Below are 18,562 nucleotides of genomic sequence, written 5' to 3' on the forward strand. Positions count from 1 at the left end.
CCTCCTCCCACCTCAACCCCAAACTACGTACCCCCCCCCCCACTCCTCCTCCCTCCCCAACCCAGCTATCTACAGGAAATAATAAATAAAAAAGAAACGAGAAGCAACAGAAAGAACCCTAGTAACAACCCCTAGATTATTGACGGTTGGGTAGGATCGCCAGCGTGTGGAGGAAACACAAAAACGTGAGAGTTCGTTGAGAGCGACATGTGCCTGATTACTCGACACTCTTGTATACCCCCAATACAATATTCGCGGCCATAAAGCCAGAAAAGGGTTGATTCAAACAGCCTAGGTATCTTCGTACCTTGCATGACTGCCTTCATCCCTTCTTCCGTCTAGTCAAGCCTCAAATCTTGCAGGGTATCCCATACTAAAGGTACGGTGTAACCCCCGAACTACACGTCATACTTCATCCACACGCGAAGCGACCCCGGAAAAGGTTTGAAGGAGGTGTTATTGGGGTTGCACTATGGAGGTTGAAGCCAAATAGCAGGCGCAGGCATATGTCGTCGGGTATAGATGGTGTGTGTGTGATTGTATGGTTTGCATTACGGAAAACAATCGTTCGTCGTAGCGATTAGTAAGAAGCACCTCCTTTTTGCCTTTTTTTTTCCGAATTGAAGACGAGAAAAAAAGGCTATTAGAGGAGCGTGCACTTGGACGACTTCTTCTTCGTCTGAGGAGCGGCCTTGGGCTCAATGACGGCTCTGAGGTGGCTGAGTTAGTCTCTGATCTGAGGTGTTTCGGTGGTTAAAAAGATGAATTGCTTACCTGATGGCATAGTCAAAGACGGTCTTGAGACCCATCTGTGTCAAGGCAGAGCATTCGGCGTACTTGTAAGCTCCAATCTCCTTGGCAAGGGCCAATCCCATGGGGTAGGTAATAGGCGACCACCGCTTCTCGGCCATTGTCTTGAGCGTATTAGGGTCATCTCTGGCGTCCAGCTTGGTGCCAACCAGCACAATGGGAATATTGGGAGCGTGATGTCCGATTTCAGGCCACCACTATAGAACGCGTCAGAATATGCGAATGATCAGAACTTGCTCGATAAGGAGGTCCCTACCTTGGCCTTCACGTTGTCAAACGAAGGAGGGCTGACGAGGGAGAAGCAGATGAGGAAAACATCGGTCTGGGGGTATGAGAGAGGCCGCAGTCTGTCGTAATCTTCCTGACCGGCCGTATCCCACAACCCCAAGCTGATGGGCCTTCCATCAACAGTTACGCTCGCAGAGTAGTTGTCGAATACCGTGGGGATGTATTCGCCGGGGAAAGCATTTGTTGTGTAGGAGATGAGCAGACATGTCTACCCCACGTTGGTCAGTCAAAAAGTCAGGAGGGCCAAGGAGAGAATACATGACGGGCATCCTTACCTTGCCGACGGCACCATCACCTGTGACGACGCACTATACACGAAGAAATGCAACAATTAGCCTTGCGTTCTCCTCGACGCGAATCTTCATGACGCGTATAGGAGGTTGGGATTGGAACTGGCGGTGTCGGCGCCGGGCTGGCGTTGTTGACGAACCTTGATCGACTGGACGGGCGGGGTGGCCATGGTTGAGAGATAGTTGGCTTCTCGTGGGAATTAGTGTCGCTGCTGGAAGGCTGAAAACAAAAAAAAAACAAAAAAGACAACAGTATCGGGCCTCGAAGGTGGTGCAGTGATGCAGCGATGCAGCGATGCACTCGGTGCAATCGAATTCGAAGGGCGGCGGAAGGATGCGGGAGCAGGGTTGCAACGAGTGAGCAAGCGGAGCAGAAGGGCGACAAGAATTGCCCTGCGCTGGATATGAGTTGGCAGCTGTGTTTGGACGTAGTTCGGACCACGGTTCTGGATATGGATGATTCTCGACTGCGAAAGGGCAGAAACGGCACCTAGAGGAATCAGAAAAGGTTTTGACACAGGGCCGGAACGGTTTGGTGCCGGGAAAGGAGGTGTGGGATTCGAATTCGGGCGCGCAATGGGGGAGTTGGGACGTTGGCACGCTGGCGGTCCGGGCGAGTCGAGATAAAGAGCCAGCGGCACTGTGTGGGAGCCTTCGGCAAGGTACTGTCCACCCACTCCAGCAGGACAACAACCAAGCAGAACAGCTCCCCTGGCGCTGTCGTTTGACTGGCTGGCTCCAGCCTGCAGAACACGGCTCCACCATCGTCTTGGCGGCACATGTCCTGTCTGGGCGGGTTGAGCTTCCACTGGGAATGGGCCCTGGCACTGGGCCATCTCTGACACTTTCGGCGTCAAACCGCCCTGGCCAGGCGAGACATGTGAGGGGCAAGCTCCAGAGGTCGGCGCGACGATCACAGGACCGAGCACGACTCTGTTCCGACACGCGATTCGCCTCCAGGGCAAGAGTGTGCCGACGCCATCCCCGCGTAGGTGCCCGCCTCTAGGAGGGCTGCTGTGCTGCTCGGCGCCGGATTGTGCTGTGCAGGGGAACAATAGGACGACGCGATAGGTTAGAGGGACGACATACCGGATAGTGGCTCAGGAGCTTTTACCTTATCGGATCGCTGTTCTCCAGGTATAGCGGTGGCTCCCAAGGTGAGGTGAGGTGTGGTGAGTCTCAAATAGCCGCACTGTGTCGCAATTTGGTGTAGCTAACGTAGGACCCCTATCCCCCGCGAGGTTCAGGGAGTTATCCGTGCAGTGGTTTTCGACTCTTCGAAACGTTTGGCGATGCGTCCTTTGCGGGCCGTGCAAGCTTGCGTCGACTTGGCAGAAATATCTTGCTTTCAATCGTGGGTGGTTGGCAAATCAACCGGAGTTCATCTTTCAACAGTTAAACGCAGGGGCAGCACGGCTGGTTTTATCTAACAACCTGTCAAGAGGTGTCTTCAAAGTCGGTATAAGCGACCCAGCTGAAAGCAGGCTCTATGGGCCTCGCCCATCAAGACGTTGTTGCACCACAGCAATCCGTCTCGAACGGCACGGTGACCGTCCTCGAACCTGCCCGGCCTCTGATCGCCCGGCCGCCGTCATGATACAAGAATACCTAGTCATCGTATCGGGACTAGGACAGCATGGTGGCTCTTCCACAACATCGAGTACACCACCGGATTTATTAAATGCTCAACGGCTTGAATCCCGCGCTCGGATGCATAACGTGGGTACACGAGAGTGGGCTATGATGGAAAAAGTCATCGTATCAATATACATCTATCAGATGGTGTGAATCTTGCTGCACTGTATACCAGTGTTTATTTACTTCGTCGAGCGATTTCGAAACTTATTCAACGGTCATGGACCGAGACGGCGGGTCTGTGGTTCACTGATCGACAGAACTGAGATCATATCTAAGCTTCTACGTTCCCCCGCGGGGTTGGGCTTGTGTGGAGGTATGTCAGCGGGCATATACGTTGTTGACAGAGGTTGGACCATTTTCCCAGGTGATGGTGCGAGCACTGCGGGTGAACAACAACGAGCCGGGATCAGGACTTCAGGCACTGGTGCGTCTTGACGCACGCATGTAACGGGAGGCTTTGGAGGTTTGGATATGGAGGAGGGCCAAGCGTCGGGGCCATGGCGGAAACACTGCTCTCCTGATTCGTCTGGCTATGTTCGTTTCTGTGACAATCCCTGACAACGCCGCGGGATGGGGCCAAAGCTCACAGTGAGCGATGGACACCATCAACTGTCCTGCCAGTCGGGAAATCCGATGGCCCTCTGTCAGGGCTAGCTATCAGCGGAAGGGCCCAGGTGGTTGACCTTTCTGCTGATACTCTGGTTGCTGACCAACGCGTATAGCATTGCCCTCTGGCTGTTGAAAGCGCCTTACCAACGGCGGCGAAGTCATCGCGGGCCGCAAGTGGCTAACTTGACGCAACGACCGGCCAGGAACAGGTCCAAGAGCGAGTCAGACGAGGCACCCAGGAAATGAACAAAAATCTTCCGAGTCTCATCCATCTGACATTGGATTGAGATGTTGACTCTGGTTTAGACATGGCTGTGAACATCTTAATTTGTTGCGTGGGGTGAACGCTTGGCACCAAGTCGGTGGTTCAAAGTGGATACCCAAAGGCTTATCAATCGCCTATCGTAGCTCCACAATCAGCTTGTGGGGTGTGTTATGCGCACCTTGGAAGTTGGTCGCGTCACCCGGGAACAGCTACAACAACCACACGCGTCGATAATGTAGTTGATCTGAGAGAGTAGACGAACAGCGCCAAATACCATGCTTGTCTGATATCTTGAGATGGGAAGATAAAACAGCAACCACGGTTTTCCCGTTTTCATAACCCACCCGATCTGCACCATGGCCCGCGAAAGTCGTCCACTGGACGCAACACCAAGAGCCGCATCCGCAGACCCTGTATCCAACTTCCGCCGCTCCCTCCTCCAAACCCCCGGCAGCCAGCGCCGTCCACAAGGCCTGTCCGCCTCCGGAAGGAAAAACGCCCCCCCAACCGCAACCCCCCACGCTCGCGCCGCCTTCCGAACCATCGACTCCCGCCGGGCAGCAATCTTCACCCCCCACCGCGCCCGCCGGAAATCAGTGCGCGAAGCCCGAGACTCCCCCCGCGACCTCCTCCTCGGCCTTGGAAGGATCCTCGCCAAAAGGACAGAGCCGATAGTAACGTCCTCCTCCTCTCCCGGCGACACCCCCAACCATAACCCTTCCGACGATGACGACTCCCACGAGACCACCCTTGGCCCATTCCACATGAGCTACGATGATGACGACGAAGCCGATATTCCCAAGAGACCACGGCTGTCACTGCCGATCGACAGGGACGACGACAGCGGTAGCGACGATCTCGTCCCCCATCGGTCGATGCTCCTGGACAATGAGGACAACTTCACCATGCAGTCGGTTGAGATGCCGCGTAGGGCGTATAGCGAGGGACCTGGGGGCAGACTGTCCTTGAACAGCACGAGGATGAGCGACTTTTTCAATACGAATGATATGCTGCATAGTGAGGATTTTGGAAGGGAGTCGGGCATGTTTCCGCCGATCAATGTTGTGGAGGAGGAGGGTACTTTTACTATGGCGGATATCATGTCTCCTGAACGGTAGCTACATGCCCCTTATGGTAAACATTGTGATCGGATTCTGACAAGTTTATACAGAATAGAAGACGGCCGTCGAGACACCGGCCACGAAAGCGACTTCGGCATCCATGTCCCTGTCGATCTAGACGACCAAACCTCCTTTGTAATCAACCCCGATGTGCAATCCTCCCCCGTCCGTCAACCCCCCGACTTCGACGAGCCAGACTTTGCCCCATTGGAAGATGCCCGAAGTGACAGCTACGACGGTGGTGATGGTATGGACAACCACAACTTTGACGACTTCGGAGACCTCCCAGATGCGGAAATGGACGACGAAGAACCTGACAATACCCTCAACGAAACAACCCGCATGACCGCTGGCAACGTAACAGAAACAGAAGTTTTGACCCATGCTCAAAGAGCCGAACTACGCGCTGCTGCGGCGGCAAGAAAAAAGCGCATCAACATCTCCAAGCACGGGATCCAGTACCCCTCCCTTCCAACGGGTGTGGTTAAACGGCTGGCACAAAACTTCGCCAAGACGAGCGGAGCCAAGGGGAGGATCACCCCAGACGCCATGAACGCCATCATGCAGGCTTCCGAGTGGTTCTTTGAGCAGCTGGGGGAGGATCTGGAGGCGTATTCCAAACATGCTGGGCGGAATACTATTAATGAGAGTGATGTCATTACCCTGATGAGAAGGTACGTCTTTTCTTTTGTTCTTATTGTACAATCTATGTGTATGTGACGGGGTATCTTTGTATATCAAAAATGTGTTTGGTTGTACATGTGTTTTTTGGTTGCTGACAAGGCTCCTCTCTTAGGCAGCGTCAAATCAACCCACAGACTACGCCTTTTGCTCTTGCGTCACGGCATTTACCACGAGAGTTATTACAGGATCTTCGGATGCCACCGCCTGTCCTATCCAAAAAGCGTCGCAAGGCAAGCGAAGGGGCAGTTCCGGCTGGCGAAAAAGATGAATCCGTGACGTGAGAGGCCTGTATGCCGCCATTGGACCTTGTGAGATTGTTGTTTTACCAGTTCTTGTTCATACGAACACGACGGGTGATATCCTTTGGCGGCTTCTTGACTACCAGCCAGAACATTATCGATGTGGCCAGAGAGAGGCCATACCTGAGGATATTGTTAGATAAAAGTGCTCATGACGCATTCGAGCACACTGAGGAGGCCGCGTCGCCATGGCAGTTACGCATAGACTGACCGCCGCGGCATCGAAAGACAGGAGAGGAGCTATATACATACCAGGTGAAGATGTACTGCGCATGGTTGTTGCGCAGGTTGACCTCGGCAGGTCGCCCGATGGGTACACCCTTTTGTTCATACTCTAGAGTAGTGAAATAGTCAGGGTCTGTACACACACACATATCAGAGTTAGCAAAACCATAGCTAGCTCCCCAACCCAGTATATCCCAGATCAGGACTTAAACCTACTCATAGTCTGCTCAACCCAGACAGGCTGACTCCCAGTCAACTCGGCCATCTGCTTCACATCAGGGAAGTAAAACTCCCCCTTGTCCGGCCTGTTCTCAGGGGTGAACATATTCTTCTTCCACGGCTCCCTCAACAACCCCTCCACCGTCACCTCCCCGGTGGGTAACCCCTCGGGTCTCAGTTTCTGGTCCTGGTGTTTTTTGGAAATCCACCCTCGGTTCACGAGAATAGTAGCACCAGGATCGTCCTTTCGTTCCAGGGGGGTAACGACAATGTATCCTTGCTCGCCGTCGCGCATGCGAGGGCCGATGAGCATCTCCTGATCGTGTCGGTAGTGGCCCGTCACAAGAACGCGGCGGAAGTCAAAGTCAGAGATTGCCGAGGGGTCGATGCGGGGTGGGAGGGGGAGAGGGGGGCGGACGATGCGGTCCTCGCATTTGGCGATCAGGTCTGTCTTCCAGGAGAGGCGCTTCACTTGCCAGGTGCCGAGGAAGAATGCTGTTATGGGGATGATGGCTAGGATGATGAGGCCGGGGCCGTGGCGTTTTCCTGTGCGGACGAGCTCGGGGGGGTTGTCGACTATGGATTGGAAGCCGGGGTCGTCGGCCGGTTGGCGGCGGGGATCACCATGGCGGCAGGGAGGGGAGGTGGTGAACTTTCTTGGTGTTGATGGCTTGAGTGTGGAGGTGGGTTGAGGCCATTGGGGGCGGGGGAGGGGTGTCCTTGACCTTTGAAGGGACCGGAGCAGGGTGGGAAGTATCCTTCCCGACGTCATTGTCATCCCTGATATATGCCCCCTTATTTTGAAGCCAAAAGGGCGATTTCCAGAAGTGGGATGTTTATTGAGATGGGATTTTTAGTTTCCAGTTTTCCCCAGACCACTGGCCGACAGAGAGAAACGGATTCGCGCGTCATAATTCGGGGAAGCTTAGGACCCCGTTTGTGTGACTTGATTGGCTGCCCTGTTTGGAGCAGCTGGGTGCCCCGCAAGCAGCGTAATCTTACAGGGGGTAGTCTGGGACCGATGTGGCTTGCCGCTGTCGTGGACAACGTGAACACAATTCCATCCCTTTTGTAAAACGGCGAGCCTGTCATCAATTCTATTAGGAACTTGCTCCCGGTTTTGCTTTCAAACGTGTTTTCGGTGAAGAGCTGCGGTTTACAGTATCTCCTCTTGCCTCGACTGTCTTGTACATCCGTCTCTGGACCCCTCACGCCATCCAATCGACACGTTGACACTGCCCCATCGGCCAACAACATATCGCGGGGGTTGCTGTTTACAATGGCTTTCTTTCAGGGCTCTCTCCAGGAGGGGATCGGCGCGGCGTTGCAGCAGTCCAGGTCTGTTGTCTGTTTTGTAACCGGTATGTCATTGGTGTTATTCCCGATCTGGTCTCAAGTTGCTGACCTTATCATAGATGAGCAAGATGAAAGTCAAACATGGGAGAATGAGTATCTCAAGGAAGAAGAGGTGTGTTTTGGCGAACAATTGCTTTTGGAAGCTCGTTTATTGACCGGACACATATCAGATCGTGGAATTGTTGAGGTCCACTTCTGTGACACTTCGTTTGGTGGCCGGATCACAAGAGGAAGGCTTCCTCGCTCAGCTCTACCCATTGCCCAAGAAACCAACACTAGTGGTAATCAAGTAAGTGTTGGGTGCTGAGCGTACATTGAGGCATTCCTAACCAGGTTATCAGAAGCGGACAACTCAAAGAGTACATTGCTGCCGGTGTGCCCAAGGAACTATTCATAGAAAGACTTCGCAAGGCCCTCACTCCTGTTGAAGCTCCTCCACCACCGCCAACCCAGCCCGAGCCCGTTGCTTCCCCAAGCGTTCCACCAGCAGCCCCCGTCGCGATTACCGCTTCCCAACCCGTCACAGTTTCACAACCAGCTCCCAACACAGAGTCCAACGCTAGCAGCTCAGGCCAAGCAACCCCGCCCACCTCCAACGAACAATCTCACGCCCAATCCCTAGCAGCCCAAACCGCGGCCAGAATAGAACGCATGAAGAAGGCCGAAGCCGAAGCCAAAAAACGCCGCGAAGAAGAAGCCAAACGCCGCCGCGAAGAGAAGGGCAAAGCTGTCGAAGACCCAACCAAACCTCCCACCACTCACAACGCCTACGCAGAAGCCCTCAAGAAGAAGCAAAAGGAAGCCAGGGAAGAACGCCAGCGAATTCTTAAACAAATCGAGGACGACAAAGCCGAGAGAAAAGCCCGCCAGGAAGCTCTCGAAGCCGAGAGGAAAGCCGCGGCGGAGGCTTCTACTGTCCCTCTTGCCTCCGCCAGCCAGCTTCTCCCAAGAACGAACAGAGTCTCTTCCCACGCCGCGATCCAAGTCAGGCTATTCGACGGGTCTACCCTCCGCAGCCGGTTCTCCAGCACGGATACGTTAAAAGATGTTCGGCAGTTCGTGACAGAAAATCGAAAAGACGGGAAAGAACCCTTCAACTTCAAGATTTTGCTCACGCCGCTGCCTAGTAAGACGGTCGATGTGACAGAGGAGGAGAAGACGTTGCAGGAGCTGGAGCTGACACCCTCGGCAACATTGATTTTGCTCCCGGTGCCAAAGTACTCGTCTGCTTACTCTCGCAGTAGCGGTAGCTCGGCCGCTTCGACGACTTCGGCAGGGGAAAGGGGGGGTATCTTCCAGCGGTTCATCGGATTCATTCTGTTCGTTGCCAGTTTGATAGGCGGCTTTTTCTCGACGCTGTTTAGTACTTCTGGTCCTGTGGGTGGTGAGCAGGAGTCGGATGGGGATGACACACCTAGGCAGCAGAGTCCGAATCGTGGGGGACGACAAGGGCAAGCAGCAGGAGGTGATCGTCGTATAGGCGGGCTGGAGAGTGTGAGGAGGAGGGGTGAGCAGCAGTTTTATAACGGGAATTCGGTAAGTTGACTTTGACATGCAAACTTCAAGGGAGAATACGTTTACCAACATAGATCACAGACGAACTTTGAACCGAGACCGGATGATGAAGAGTAGGAGTTTGATATTTTGTTTTGGCAACCAGTAGGATTTTGACTTGGTTTAATCGTGTCCAGGGGTAGGGGGGATTTAGGTAGTTGATCAGTTGACCCGAATGGATTCTTGCTGCTGTTTTTTTGCTCAACCTCAAAAAAAAGTGCAAAAATCCAAATCAGAGGGGTATTAATTTGTTGTTGTTGTCCAAGACAGGCTGATTGTTTGCGCCGCCGAGTGGTAGTTGGTTATAATGTACAAGTGAGTTGTGAGATGACTGGCTCTCGCATGTGGGTTGTCAAACTTGTTGTAAAGACAAGTCTTTCACCTTGAACGCTACCGCACCATCTCACAATACTCAACAATCCTCCCCTTCAAAGCTTGTAACGATCGTAGTTTTTCAACCATCAAAGCCCCCCTCTCTCTCATCCCTTGACTCCCCAGCACCAAGACCAAAAACTTAGTACTGAGAAGCAGCCTGCTGGCAAGCCTTAAGCTGCTCGAGGTACCACCCGCAAATCTGCATGTTCCCTTGGTTGTCATCCATGCACTTTGTGAACTGGGTCGTTGCGCCCTTGCAGTTGTCGCCCCAGGTCTGGTTTTGCTGGCTGGCGGCCGAGTTGGCCTGGTCGACGGGGTCGGCAGCGGCAGCGGAGGAGCCGCCGCCGAAGAGGGAGGAGATGCCGCCTCCGATTACATGGCCTACGGAAGAGCCGATGGCGACACCACTAGACATACTGTTAGCATCACGGATGTCAAAGGAGGGGAGGGGGAAGAGGGGGAGCATACGCAGCAGTAGAAGCCATCTGCGCCATCAGCCCTGGGCCCTGAGAGGTAGGGGCACCAGCGGTGGGAGCAGCGGCATTAGGGGCACCAGTTTGGGGACCGGCGTAGGTGGTTGCTGGGCGGGTTTGCTGCTGCTGGGTTGGGGCGGGGGCAGAGCGAGCGGGAACGGTAGGGCGCGCGGGGGCGCGAGCGGGACCACGGGATTGGCGAGGCATTTTTGGTTTTTGGTTTGGAAGGGGGGGTGATTCAACGAGTGAATGTGTATGCGTGGTTTGTGGTGTTGAGGTGGTGAGGTTTGAGGTTGAGAGGCGTTGTCGGCGGGAAAAGAAATAGCGGCAGTTCGGATCGTCGGTATACAGTCTAGATGAACGCGCCGGGCGGCCACGAGGACGGTATGGGATGTTGCCATTGGCCACTCAGAGGCGGCGCTGAGGCTAGAAGCCAATAGAATGTTAAGGATTTGTTGGTCCCTGCCGGTGGCGGGGCAAAGAAGAAGGCCGGGGGTTAGGGTTTAGATAGCTGTGCTGGTATTACGGAGGATTAAAAGAGAGAGATATGATTTGAATGCACGTATTGTGTCTTGGTCAAGACCTGACATGTAGTCTATGACGGCCGTCCACACCCCTAATCCCTCCGCCCAACTTAAAGCTTCAATGCTCCATCTCTTAACCAAATAATCAGAATGGACGCGCAGCTGACCCAACTTCCGTGGATTGCCGTTGGGTATCTTGTGTTGTGTGACTTGAGCGGGTGTGAGACTCCAGAAATTGCCTCGCTATGCCTCATGACCCAAGTTTTTCACGATGAGACTCACGCTGAGGCTGTATCACCTCGATGCTCATGGTCCGCCGTAGAAGTGCTTGGGGGCAAGCTCTGATTTTGCTGTCCACTTGGACTTAGCAGTATGTTGATGTTGAACCCCTTGGGGAGCATTCATTTCTTCTTCTTGGATCCATCACGCTTCGGCCGTTTGGCAATCTTGTTCCCAGCTTCTTCAGGACGAACTTCTGATGTTGAGTTCTCTGCAGGCCGCTTCTTTTCCGCAGCAGCCGTGGCGGCTTTGGCTTCGGCCTTCGCTTTTTCTTTGGCAATCAGCTCCGTCAGCTTGTTCTTGATGTCCTTGTTGTCGGCCTATGAAGCGTGTTAGTCATGGTCGGTACTTGTAAGTAGTGGACATGAAAACGCCGAGCATACCAGATCATTCCTGACAAAGCGAGCCACCGCCTCGGTGTTGACCGTGTTTTCACGCTCTTCTGGGGGTGACTCGAGTTTCTGGATCTTCTCAAAGTACTGCCTGACGCGGGTTAACTCTGTGAAAACGGGGTGGCTTTTTGCATCAGCTCCATTTAGGCGCAACGACGCTGAAGTGAATGTCAGTAAGTGACCGGTGAAGTCTCAAGTATGGTAGGTGTATCCTACAGAATATGAGTGATTCAATCGCATAGCACACCAAGACATAAAGCTTGGCCTTGTCGAGAAGTGGCATCTTGGACGAAACATCGCCGACATCACTCAAAAGTGGTTGAAGTACTTCCTGGAGTGTGTTGAGGTCCAGCTCCAGCTGTTCCAACTCTGGAGTCACGTCGCTGACGTCCATCGTGGATGCGATTCGGGTGAGCTTAACACGAAAACTACTAATGTCTGTGTGTATTAGATCGAGACTTGAGCTCAATAAGTAGCCGAGTGTGGTTTGATGAATGAAGTCGTCGAAGTTAGACGTACCGTCTGGTTTTGCTGACAGGCGTCGTTTGAAAGTGATCCACACTGCAAAAATATCGACAGGGGGTGTTTGTTCCCGGCCCAAGCCGCTGGGAGTTGGCGTGGGGAAGGCTAAACGGCGTGCCTGGCATCGCTTATCTTATCAGCGCCTTTATGCACTGCAGTCTGCAGCTGAAACCAGCGTGGGGCACAGCTCGATAAGCCGCTGGCCGCTCATCTCGGAGATCCAATAGGGCAGCCAACCATCTCATAGATCCATTCATAAATGATGATATCATGTATCAAAAGCTACCTTCTTCCTCTCGTAACTTGATATTTTCACACGGCGTGATTATACAAATTGACACTTGGTTTGGCTTATTCACATTCCAGAGATTACCCAAACTCTTTCTAGGTCTTTTTCTTACCACACTCTCACTGTTCCACGAGCCAGCACGCTGAAGGACACTCAAACTTCAATTCCCAACGACAACCTGGAGCGTATGTTCTCATCTCCAGATCGACAACACCCCACCTTCTGAAAAGTCACTTGCTCGGATCATTCAACTTCAATAGAGCACATTTACAGGCAACTACCTACCGAAACTCCAAAACATGGGCGGCCGCCGGCGCCCGGGTGCCACGACCGGTGCCGGGTCCGCAGCTGGAGTTCACATTCAAATCCAGGAGCCCCCTGAACGGCGGCCCTTGCTCCCTCATCGCGCCACCTTCCCACACCGGACCGACGAGCAGGTCTTCAGTTGCTTCAGCTATAACACAAGCACTCACAAGCACCTTCCCGTTTATAACAACATTCATCGAATCAGACGCGACATCATCTCAGTTGTGGAAGACTATCTCAGTCTCGATCAGCTCCGTGATGTGCGCATCAACATCAGTGTTATCCGGCCTTTGGTGGACAAGCTCTATGAACAGGACGATATCTCCATCGTCTACTGTTTATTGGTCAACAGAGCCCAGTTTCTGAACGAACAGAAACATCTCAGCAACAGACAAAATGTCAACTCAACACGCGCCATGCTGTGCGAGCTCATTGCCACCCGTATTCTCAGACGGTTCAATGAGGACAATGACGGGCCAGATAACCTGCTTGTTCTGGCGCACATCTTGATTGCTGGGTTTGAGCCATTTCAAAATGCCCCCGAAGAGATCAGGAGGGAGGTGCAGGCTAGTACAGCATGGCATAAGACACTTCCGGCTTTGGAAGTGGCTATCCTAAGCGAGGCCAGAATATTTCTTGCCAGTACTAGTTGCCAAAAAGTGTCAGTCTCTCCCCTCTGTCAAGGTCAGAGAAACTGTGCTGACTGAAATCAGGGTTGATGCCATCTATGACGGCCGCGTGATTTACACGCCTTCGAGTTACATGGACTTGATTGCAGACAGATACAAACAGCGGCCTATCTCCTTGTACAATCCCCGAGAAGCGCCATTATTGAACCAGTATCGTCTTTTGGTTCCACGGACCAGAAATTACCTCGAGATTATGCAGTTCTTTATTTTGTTGGCGTTATACGTCGTGTTTATGGCCGAGAGAGATCCCACACAGTTCAGCAAGCTCGAGATCTGTTTTACGGTGTACGCCATGGGATGGGTTCTGGATCAGTTTGCCACCTTACTAGAGCACGGATGGTATGTCTAGACCGAGTCTATTGCTACTTTGTCAGTGTCCTGGCTGACAGTTCAATCCAGGCACGTATACGCCCAAAATCTTTGGTCATTTCTCGACGTCGGTTTTGCCTTCATTTACTGGATCTACTTGTTCCTCCGCATATATGGCTGGAAGACTAGAAATGCCGAAGCTGATCAGCAAGCTCTTGACGTCCTTGCCATGGGGGCACCGGTCCTTGTGCCGCGGTTGGCGTTCAACCTTCTCTCTGACAATATTGTATTTTTATGTCTACGGTCCATGATGTCTGACTTTGCGCTGGTGACTGCGTTGGCCATTTGGTGCTTTTTCGGGTTCTTACTGTCGCTTATGTGGCTCGGAAACGATGCATACTCGCCTTTGTAAGTAACTACATACCTAGATCCCAACCTGCCGCTAGCTAACCATTCTCCAGTGTCATCAGCAAGTGGATGATATACATCTGGTTTGGACTGGACGGATCTGGGATCCATCACTCGGTTTGTTGTCTTCGTCTTGGTCAGTTGTCACGGTACTAACAACAGAGCAGATTGAGTTTCACAAGATATTGGGACCAGCTCTTATGGTAGCTTTCGCTTTCTTGGGCAACACCCTCTTCCTCACCATCCTCGTATCGATGCTCTCGACCACATTTGGCACCATCGTCACCAACGCCCCGGCCGAGATTCAGTTCCGCCGGGCCGTACTTACCCTTGAGGGTGTCAAAGGCGATGCCATTTTCGCCTATCAACCACCATTTAACCTCATCGCCATCTTCATCCTCGTACCCCTGAAATTCTTCGCCTCGCCGAGATGGTTCCACAAAATCCATGTCGCGAGTGTCCGTCTGCTCAACCTCCCCCTCCTCCTGTTCATCGCCGTCGCCGAGCGTAGAGCACTCTGGCCCGGTACCCCAGGAGGTCCACCTACCCAACTCACATCTTTCGTCAAAGCCCAAAAGAAATCCGGGCTTCACTTCTGGGAAAGATGGGGAATCACCTCCCATAGCGATATCTCGACCGTGTTCGAAGTACCACCACCGGAGTCGGTCCTCGAACAAATAACCACCGATGACGACCTAACGCGGCACTTGATCCGGAGGCAGTTCGCCAGAGGAAACAGCCACATAGACTCAGTGGCATCAGAAGCGAGGAAGCAAGCTGCCCAGACGGCGGCGGCAACGACGGCTGTGGCAACGGCTGCGGGAGGTGCGGCGCCGGGAGGCCCCAAACCTTTGAGCAGACGTGATAGCATCGCGCCGTTTCCTGGTTTGAGAGCAGAGCTCCAGGAGGTGCTTAGTGAGAGTGATGAGATGAGCAATATTACCGCGAGGTTGGAGGCGTTGGAGGAGAGCACGCAGAGGATAGAGGAGTTGTTGGAGAGGTTAGTTGGTGTGAAGCAGGGGAAGAGCACGAGGATAGAGCAAGAGGATGGTGGTGTTTCGGAAGCGGGATCGCCGTCTGGGTCGAGAAAGGAGTCGGTTGCGGTTTCATCAGAGCATGATCCTGGCGAGAGTCCATGGATATAAAAGTACTACCCATTGCGTGTTGAAAGACTTATGGAAGCATGGCGTTGGAGCTATGGGAATATGCTTATGTATTGGGTGGTAGATTAGAGGCTTGGTGGCAGCGTTGTCTTTAGGGTTAGTTTATCATATCAAGATGAGTGAATAACTTGTCCGATTCATCTGATCCTCTGCCATTTACACTTCCATTTTGTCTAAGCAGGAGGAGCAAACAGGCAACAACTGCATCCCAAGACTATTGCCTGTGTCACAACGGGCTTCTGACACTTCTCAGTTGCCGACTGACATACTCCTCTCTTTTACACTCATGACATCTGGCCAAGCAGCCCACAACTCAAAACCATATCACTTGTCCTCTTTACAGCAGTGTACAGCTACCACCCCCGCCACACATTGACAAAACACTGAGAAAGAAAATGTGCCAAATAGGCCACTATAAAGACTTCCACTGCCACCACCGCTGGGGAATCGTCACGGTCTCTTGCCACCCATGCTACGGCTTCGACAACTGCCCCTCTCTGTTCAATAGATAGGCAACGCCATATCCGCAGAAAGTAGTGGCGCAGGGGCATCTATATCCCACCTGGTAGGTTTTCGCTACAACGAGGAACAGTTAGGAAGTATGAGGTAATTTGCTGACGATATCGTGGGTGAAATTAGCGACCTTAAGTGGACAGTACGAGCGAAATGACACGAGAATGCTGGTGAAGAATCGGCATGGATTTCGCTGGGGGTTGGGGCCGAGTAGGCAGGACCGGGGGAGGGATTTTGTGTTATTCGTGAGATATATTGGCATCATCTAAGAGGGACAGCGGAAGGCAAAGATGATATGGGTTGATATTTTGTACATTTTCTCTTCCTCATACAGACTCATGACATATAATAGGTAGAGCCCATCCTTGGTGCGGCCTTCTACATGTTCAAGGCACGTGGTTCAACTTTGGGAAAACCAACGACGCTATCACCGATGGCATGTCTCCTGTTTTTGCTTGCATTTTGGGAAATCTTATTGACCTGGTGCTGCTCATGTGAGAAGTATGATCAAGAAACTCATACTTGTCTCATGCTCATCACGTGCCCCACCCACTGAAAAGTCCTTGTCAAAATTCCCGCTTGGTGCTCACTCTTTTCACACACATCAACCACTTACCAAATCCGGCCCAAAAGCGAAGCTATCCACAACTAGCTTCTTCTCTTTCTTTCTCAGCCAAGCACGGAAACACCAGACCGCCCCCCACAGCAATAACCCCGTACCTATCAACACACATCTTACATACACACCATCAAAATGCTCCCCACCCCCTCCACCTCCCACGTCCCCTACACCCTTGTCTACGAACCAGCAGAAGACTCCTTCCTCCTCCTCGACACCTTCTCCTCCCCCACCTCCCTCACCTTCCACACCTCCCACTTTCCCCCCTCATCCCCCACCCCTCTAGTCCTCGAAATCGGTCCCGGCTCCGGCGTGGTCCTGGCCTTCCTCACCGCCCACGCCAACCACATCTTCTCCCGCCCCGACATCCTAACCCTCGGCATCGACATCAACTCCTTCGCCTGCGCCTCCACCGCCAAAACCGTCTCCCTCGCCTCCCAAGACCACCCCACAACATCAGGGGAATTTCTCTCCGCCGTCCAAGGCGATCTCACTTCTTGCTTGAGAGGGAGACAAGTCGACGTCCTGGTCTTCAACCCCCCTTATGTTCCCACTGAAGATTTACCAGCCCTGCCTGAGAGGCTGAGGGAAAAGAAGGAGGGCAAAGTGACGTTTGAGGAGGAGTCTAAACTCTTGGAGCTGTCTTATGCAGGTGGGAAAGACGGGATGGAGACGACGGATAGGGTTATCGACAGTTTGGGGGATGTCCTCAGCAAGCGGGGGGTCGCCTACTTGCTGTTGTGTGCGGGGAATAAGCCCGAGGCGGTGAAGCAAAGGATTAGGGAGATGGACAATGCTGGGGAGGGGAGACGGTGGAAGGCGGAGACAGTAGGAACGAGTGGACGGCAGGCGGGGTGGGAGAAGTTGCAGATTGTGAGGATATGGAGGGAGTGAGACGTTGAGGCTTGTGAAATCAGGAAATGGATGGGTCGCTCTTGAAAGCGTAATGCTGTGGATAAGAGTCGAAAAAATTACGGGAGGTTGAATTCTTAACATATCGTCATATGCCATGATCAATATATGACATATATGTGTTTGATCGTATGGCAGATATATACAAGTCCGAGTATCGAGGTGTCATTGTTAACGGGTCCGTCCTACCCTCGGTGAGTAAGAACACTATGAATACAGGCCGTTTTGTCTCCTCCCCCATATATCAGAAAATCAAGAACGTACCCCTTGGCAGTCTTTTTGCAGTATCAAATCATCCATCCAGTAACGCCAAATTCAGAATTCCCTGCCGCTTTTCAGGTCTCCGCTATGTTTTGTTGATGGTCAAAACGCAAAGAGTGCTGACGCACATATGTTGTGTGATCTCTCGTGTCTCCTCGTCCTCCTCCGGTGGATTTGTGCGCGCCTAGTCGAGCTGCTTCTGCCTGTCGCCATCGAATCGCCCATACGTTGCCGATGAAAAGCGCAGGTAGGGACACCTTGGGCGCATCGTTTGGCAGCACCCCAACCAGCGGCCAGGTCCGTAGTCCAACCTGATGTCACCAAGTTTCCCAGCTTAACCCCTTCCTCTGCCACGGCCACCGCGACCGCCTCTTCCTCCACGCATGCCACGGCCACCGCGACCGCCGCCTCTGGCACCACCACGATCCACCTCCTTGCGGGCCTTGTTCTTGGGCTTGGAAGAGTCGTCGATCAAGAGCGAGTCGAGGGGAAGCGAATCGGGGAGGATGTAATCTTTCGAGCTTGATGTTAGTAATTTGTCCTTTGAACTTTGTATTGGACCGCCAACTACTCACAACGAATGGTGCTTCCGCGCTACAGAACCGGAACAGTCAGTGGCTTGTTCTTTGACGGCGTTTTGATTTCTAGAGCAATACGTACAACATTAAGAGTCTCCAGCTGAATCGTATCCTGCCCGCGAGGCGTCATCTTGACATTTCGGAGCGCCGTGTTCATTTGTGGGGAGACGGAGGCGATAGTTCCAGAGATGATGGTGCCGCTATATACCTTCCCTATTAGCCTTCCGCTGGCAGTATTCCTTATAAGAGATTATTTTGTCGTACCCCTTCAGTTCAATCGTCACCGACTCGTTCTGGCATTTCATAAGAAATCTGGCGGCGAGAGTAATCGTTAGCTTTGGGCATTGCGCAAGGCTACTGCTGGCTGGAGGGCCTATGCGTACCTGACGAGCTTCATCTTGGCGGTCTCTGAGTATTATCGAAGTATTAAGATAGAGGGCTCGTGGAAAGCTTGACGGCTGATTTTCACCGTTGTTTATCGTCTTGTTGGATCGCAATCGTTGGTCTTACTGGAGATGGTGAACAGTGGAGCTCTCAAGGTTGATGGCAGCGCGACGCGAAATTTGGAGCACGGGGCCGTGCACGTGCCCCC

The 18,562-nt window shown here is 52.9% G+C and overlaps 10 protein-coding genes across 10 annotated transcripts; 4 read left to right on the forward strand and 6 right to left on the reverse strand.

The window, feature by feature from the left end:
• Window positions 1–47: 47 nt before the first annotated feature.
• Window positions 48–1,966, reverse strand: RAC1 (Rho GTPase protein rac1). The gene is given in 6 exon segments (XM_062875191.1): window positions 48–710; window positions 775–1,007; window positions 1,067–1,306; window positions 1,374–1,406; window positions 1,529–1,670; window positions 1,687–1,966. 5 exon segments carry the CDS (start codon window positions 1,556–1,558, stop codon window positions 644–646), a joined length of 603 nt encoding a protein of 200 aa, XP_062738431.1. The 5' UTR covers window positions 1,559–1,670; window positions 1,687–1,966; the 3' UTR covers window positions 48–643.
• A 1,943-nt stretch (window positions 1,967–3,909) lies between these two features.
• On the forward strand, window positions 3,910–6,024 carry QC761_119080 (uncharacterized protein). Its single transcript, XM_062875192.1, has 3 exons — window positions 3,910–5,014; window positions 5,072–5,695; window positions 5,818–6,024. The coding sequence occupies exons 1-3, from the start codon at window positions 4,257–4,259 to the stop codon at window positions 5,984–5,986; spliced, it is 1,551 nt and encodes a 516-aa protein (XP_062738432.1). The 5' UTR covers window positions 3,910–4,256; the 3' UTR covers window positions 5,987–6,024.
• SHY1 (surf-like protein) lies at window positions 5,986–7,312 on the reverse strand. Its single transcript, XM_062875193.1, has 3 exons — window positions 6,446–7,312; window positions 6,257–6,362; window positions 5,986–6,127 (listed from the first exon to the last, which is right to left on the reverse strand). Exons 1-3 carry the CDS (start codon window positions 7,224–7,226, stop codon window positions 6,028–6,030), a joined length of 987 nt encoding a protein of 328 aa, XP_062738433.1. The 5' UTR covers window positions 7,227–7,312; the 3' UTR covers window positions 5,986–6,027.
• Window positions 7,313–7,503: 191 nt separating this feature from the next.
• Window positions 7,504–10,502, forward strand: QC761_0021620 (uncharacterized protein). The gene is made up of 5 exons (XM_062872076.1): window positions 7,504–7,809; window positions 7,864–7,916; window positions 7,975–8,093; window positions 8,146–9,340; window positions 9,401–10,502. Exons 1-5 carry the CDS (start codon window positions 7,728–7,730, stop codon window positions 9,434–9,436), a joined length of 1,485 nt encoding a protein of 494 aa, XP_062738434.1. The 5' UTR covers window positions 7,504–7,727; the 3' UTR covers window positions 9,437–10,502.
• On the reverse strand, window positions 9,034–9,391 carry QC761_0021630 (uncharacterized protein; the record flags this gene model as incomplete). The annotated part of the gene is made up of 2 exons (XM_062872077.1): window positions 9,034–9,121; window positions 9,219–9,391. The coding sequence occupies 2 exons, from the start codon at window positions 9,389–9,391 to the stop codon at window positions 9,034–9,036; spliced, it is 261 nt and encodes an 86-aa protein (XP_062738435.1).
• On the reverse strand, window positions 9,873–10,413 carry QC761_119110 (uncharacterized protein; the record flags this gene model as incomplete). Its single annotated transcript, XM_062875194.1, has 2 exons — window positions 9,873–10,140; window positions 10,202–10,413. The coding sequence occupies 2 exons, from the start codon at window positions 10,411–10,413 to the stop codon at window positions 9,873–9,875; spliced, it is 480 nt and encodes a 159-aa protein (XP_062738436.1).
• A 629-nt stretch (window positions 10,503–11,131) lies between the features above and the next one.
• On the reverse strand, window positions 11,132–11,983 carry QC761_119120 (uncharacterized protein; the record flags this gene model as incomplete). The annotated part of the gene is made up of 3 exons (XM_062875195.1): window positions 11,618–11,983; window positions 11,393–11,559; window positions 11,132–11,329 (listed from the first exon to the last, which is right to left on the reverse strand). Exons 1-3 carry the CDS (start codon window positions 11,793–11,795, stop codon window positions 11,132–11,134), a joined length of 543 nt encoding a protein of 180 aa, XP_062738437.1. The 5' UTR covers window positions 11,796–11,983.
• A 161-nt stretch (window positions 11,984–12,144) lies between these two features.
• QC761_119130 (uncharacterized protein) lies at window positions 12,145–15,238 on the forward strand. Its single transcript, XM_062875196.1, has 5 exons — window positions 12,145–13,179; window positions 13,232–13,546; window positions 13,607–13,924; window positions 13,978–14,041; window positions 14,092–15,238. Exons 1-5 carry the CDS (start codon window positions 12,512–12,514, stop codon window positions 15,067–15,069), a joined length of 2,343 nt encoding a protein of 780 aa, XP_062738438.1. The 5' UTR covers window positions 12,145–12,511; the 3' UTR covers window positions 15,070–15,238.
• A 1,116-nt stretch (window positions 15,239–16,354) lies between these two features.
• On the forward strand, window positions 16,355–17,113 carry MTQ2 (S-adenosylmethionine-dependent methyltransferase; the record flags this gene model as incomplete). Its single annotated transcript, XM_062875197.1, has 1 exon — window positions 16,355–17,113. The coding sequence occupies one exon, from the start codon at window positions 16,355–16,357 to the stop codon at window positions 17,111–17,113; it is 759 nt and encodes a 252-aa protein (XP_062738439.1).
• Window positions 16,936–18,504, reverse strand: smd1 (Sm snRNP core protein Smd1). The gene is made up of 5 exons (XM_062875198.1): window positions 18,354–18,504; window positions 18,235–18,282; window positions 18,053–18,170; window positions 17,968–17,986; window positions 16,936–17,905 (listed from the first exon to the last, which is right to left on the reverse strand). The coding sequence occupies exons 1-5, from the start codon at window positions 18,365–18,367 to the stop codon at window positions 17,727–17,729; spliced, it is 378 nt and encodes a 125-aa protein (XP_062738440.1). The 5' UTR covers window positions 18,368–18,504; the 3' UTR covers window positions 16,936–17,726.
• Window positions 18,505–18,562: the final 58 nt, after the last annotated feature.

The sequence above is a fragment of the Podospora bellae-mahoneyi genome (assembly GCF_035222275.1).
Source record: "Podospora bellae-mahoneyi strain CBS 112042 chromosome 1 map unlocalized CBS112042p_1, whole genome shotgun sequence".
Lineage (NCBI taxonomy): Eukaryota > Fungi > Ascomycota > Sordariomycetes > Sordariales > Podosporaceae > Podospora > Podospora bellae-mahoneyi.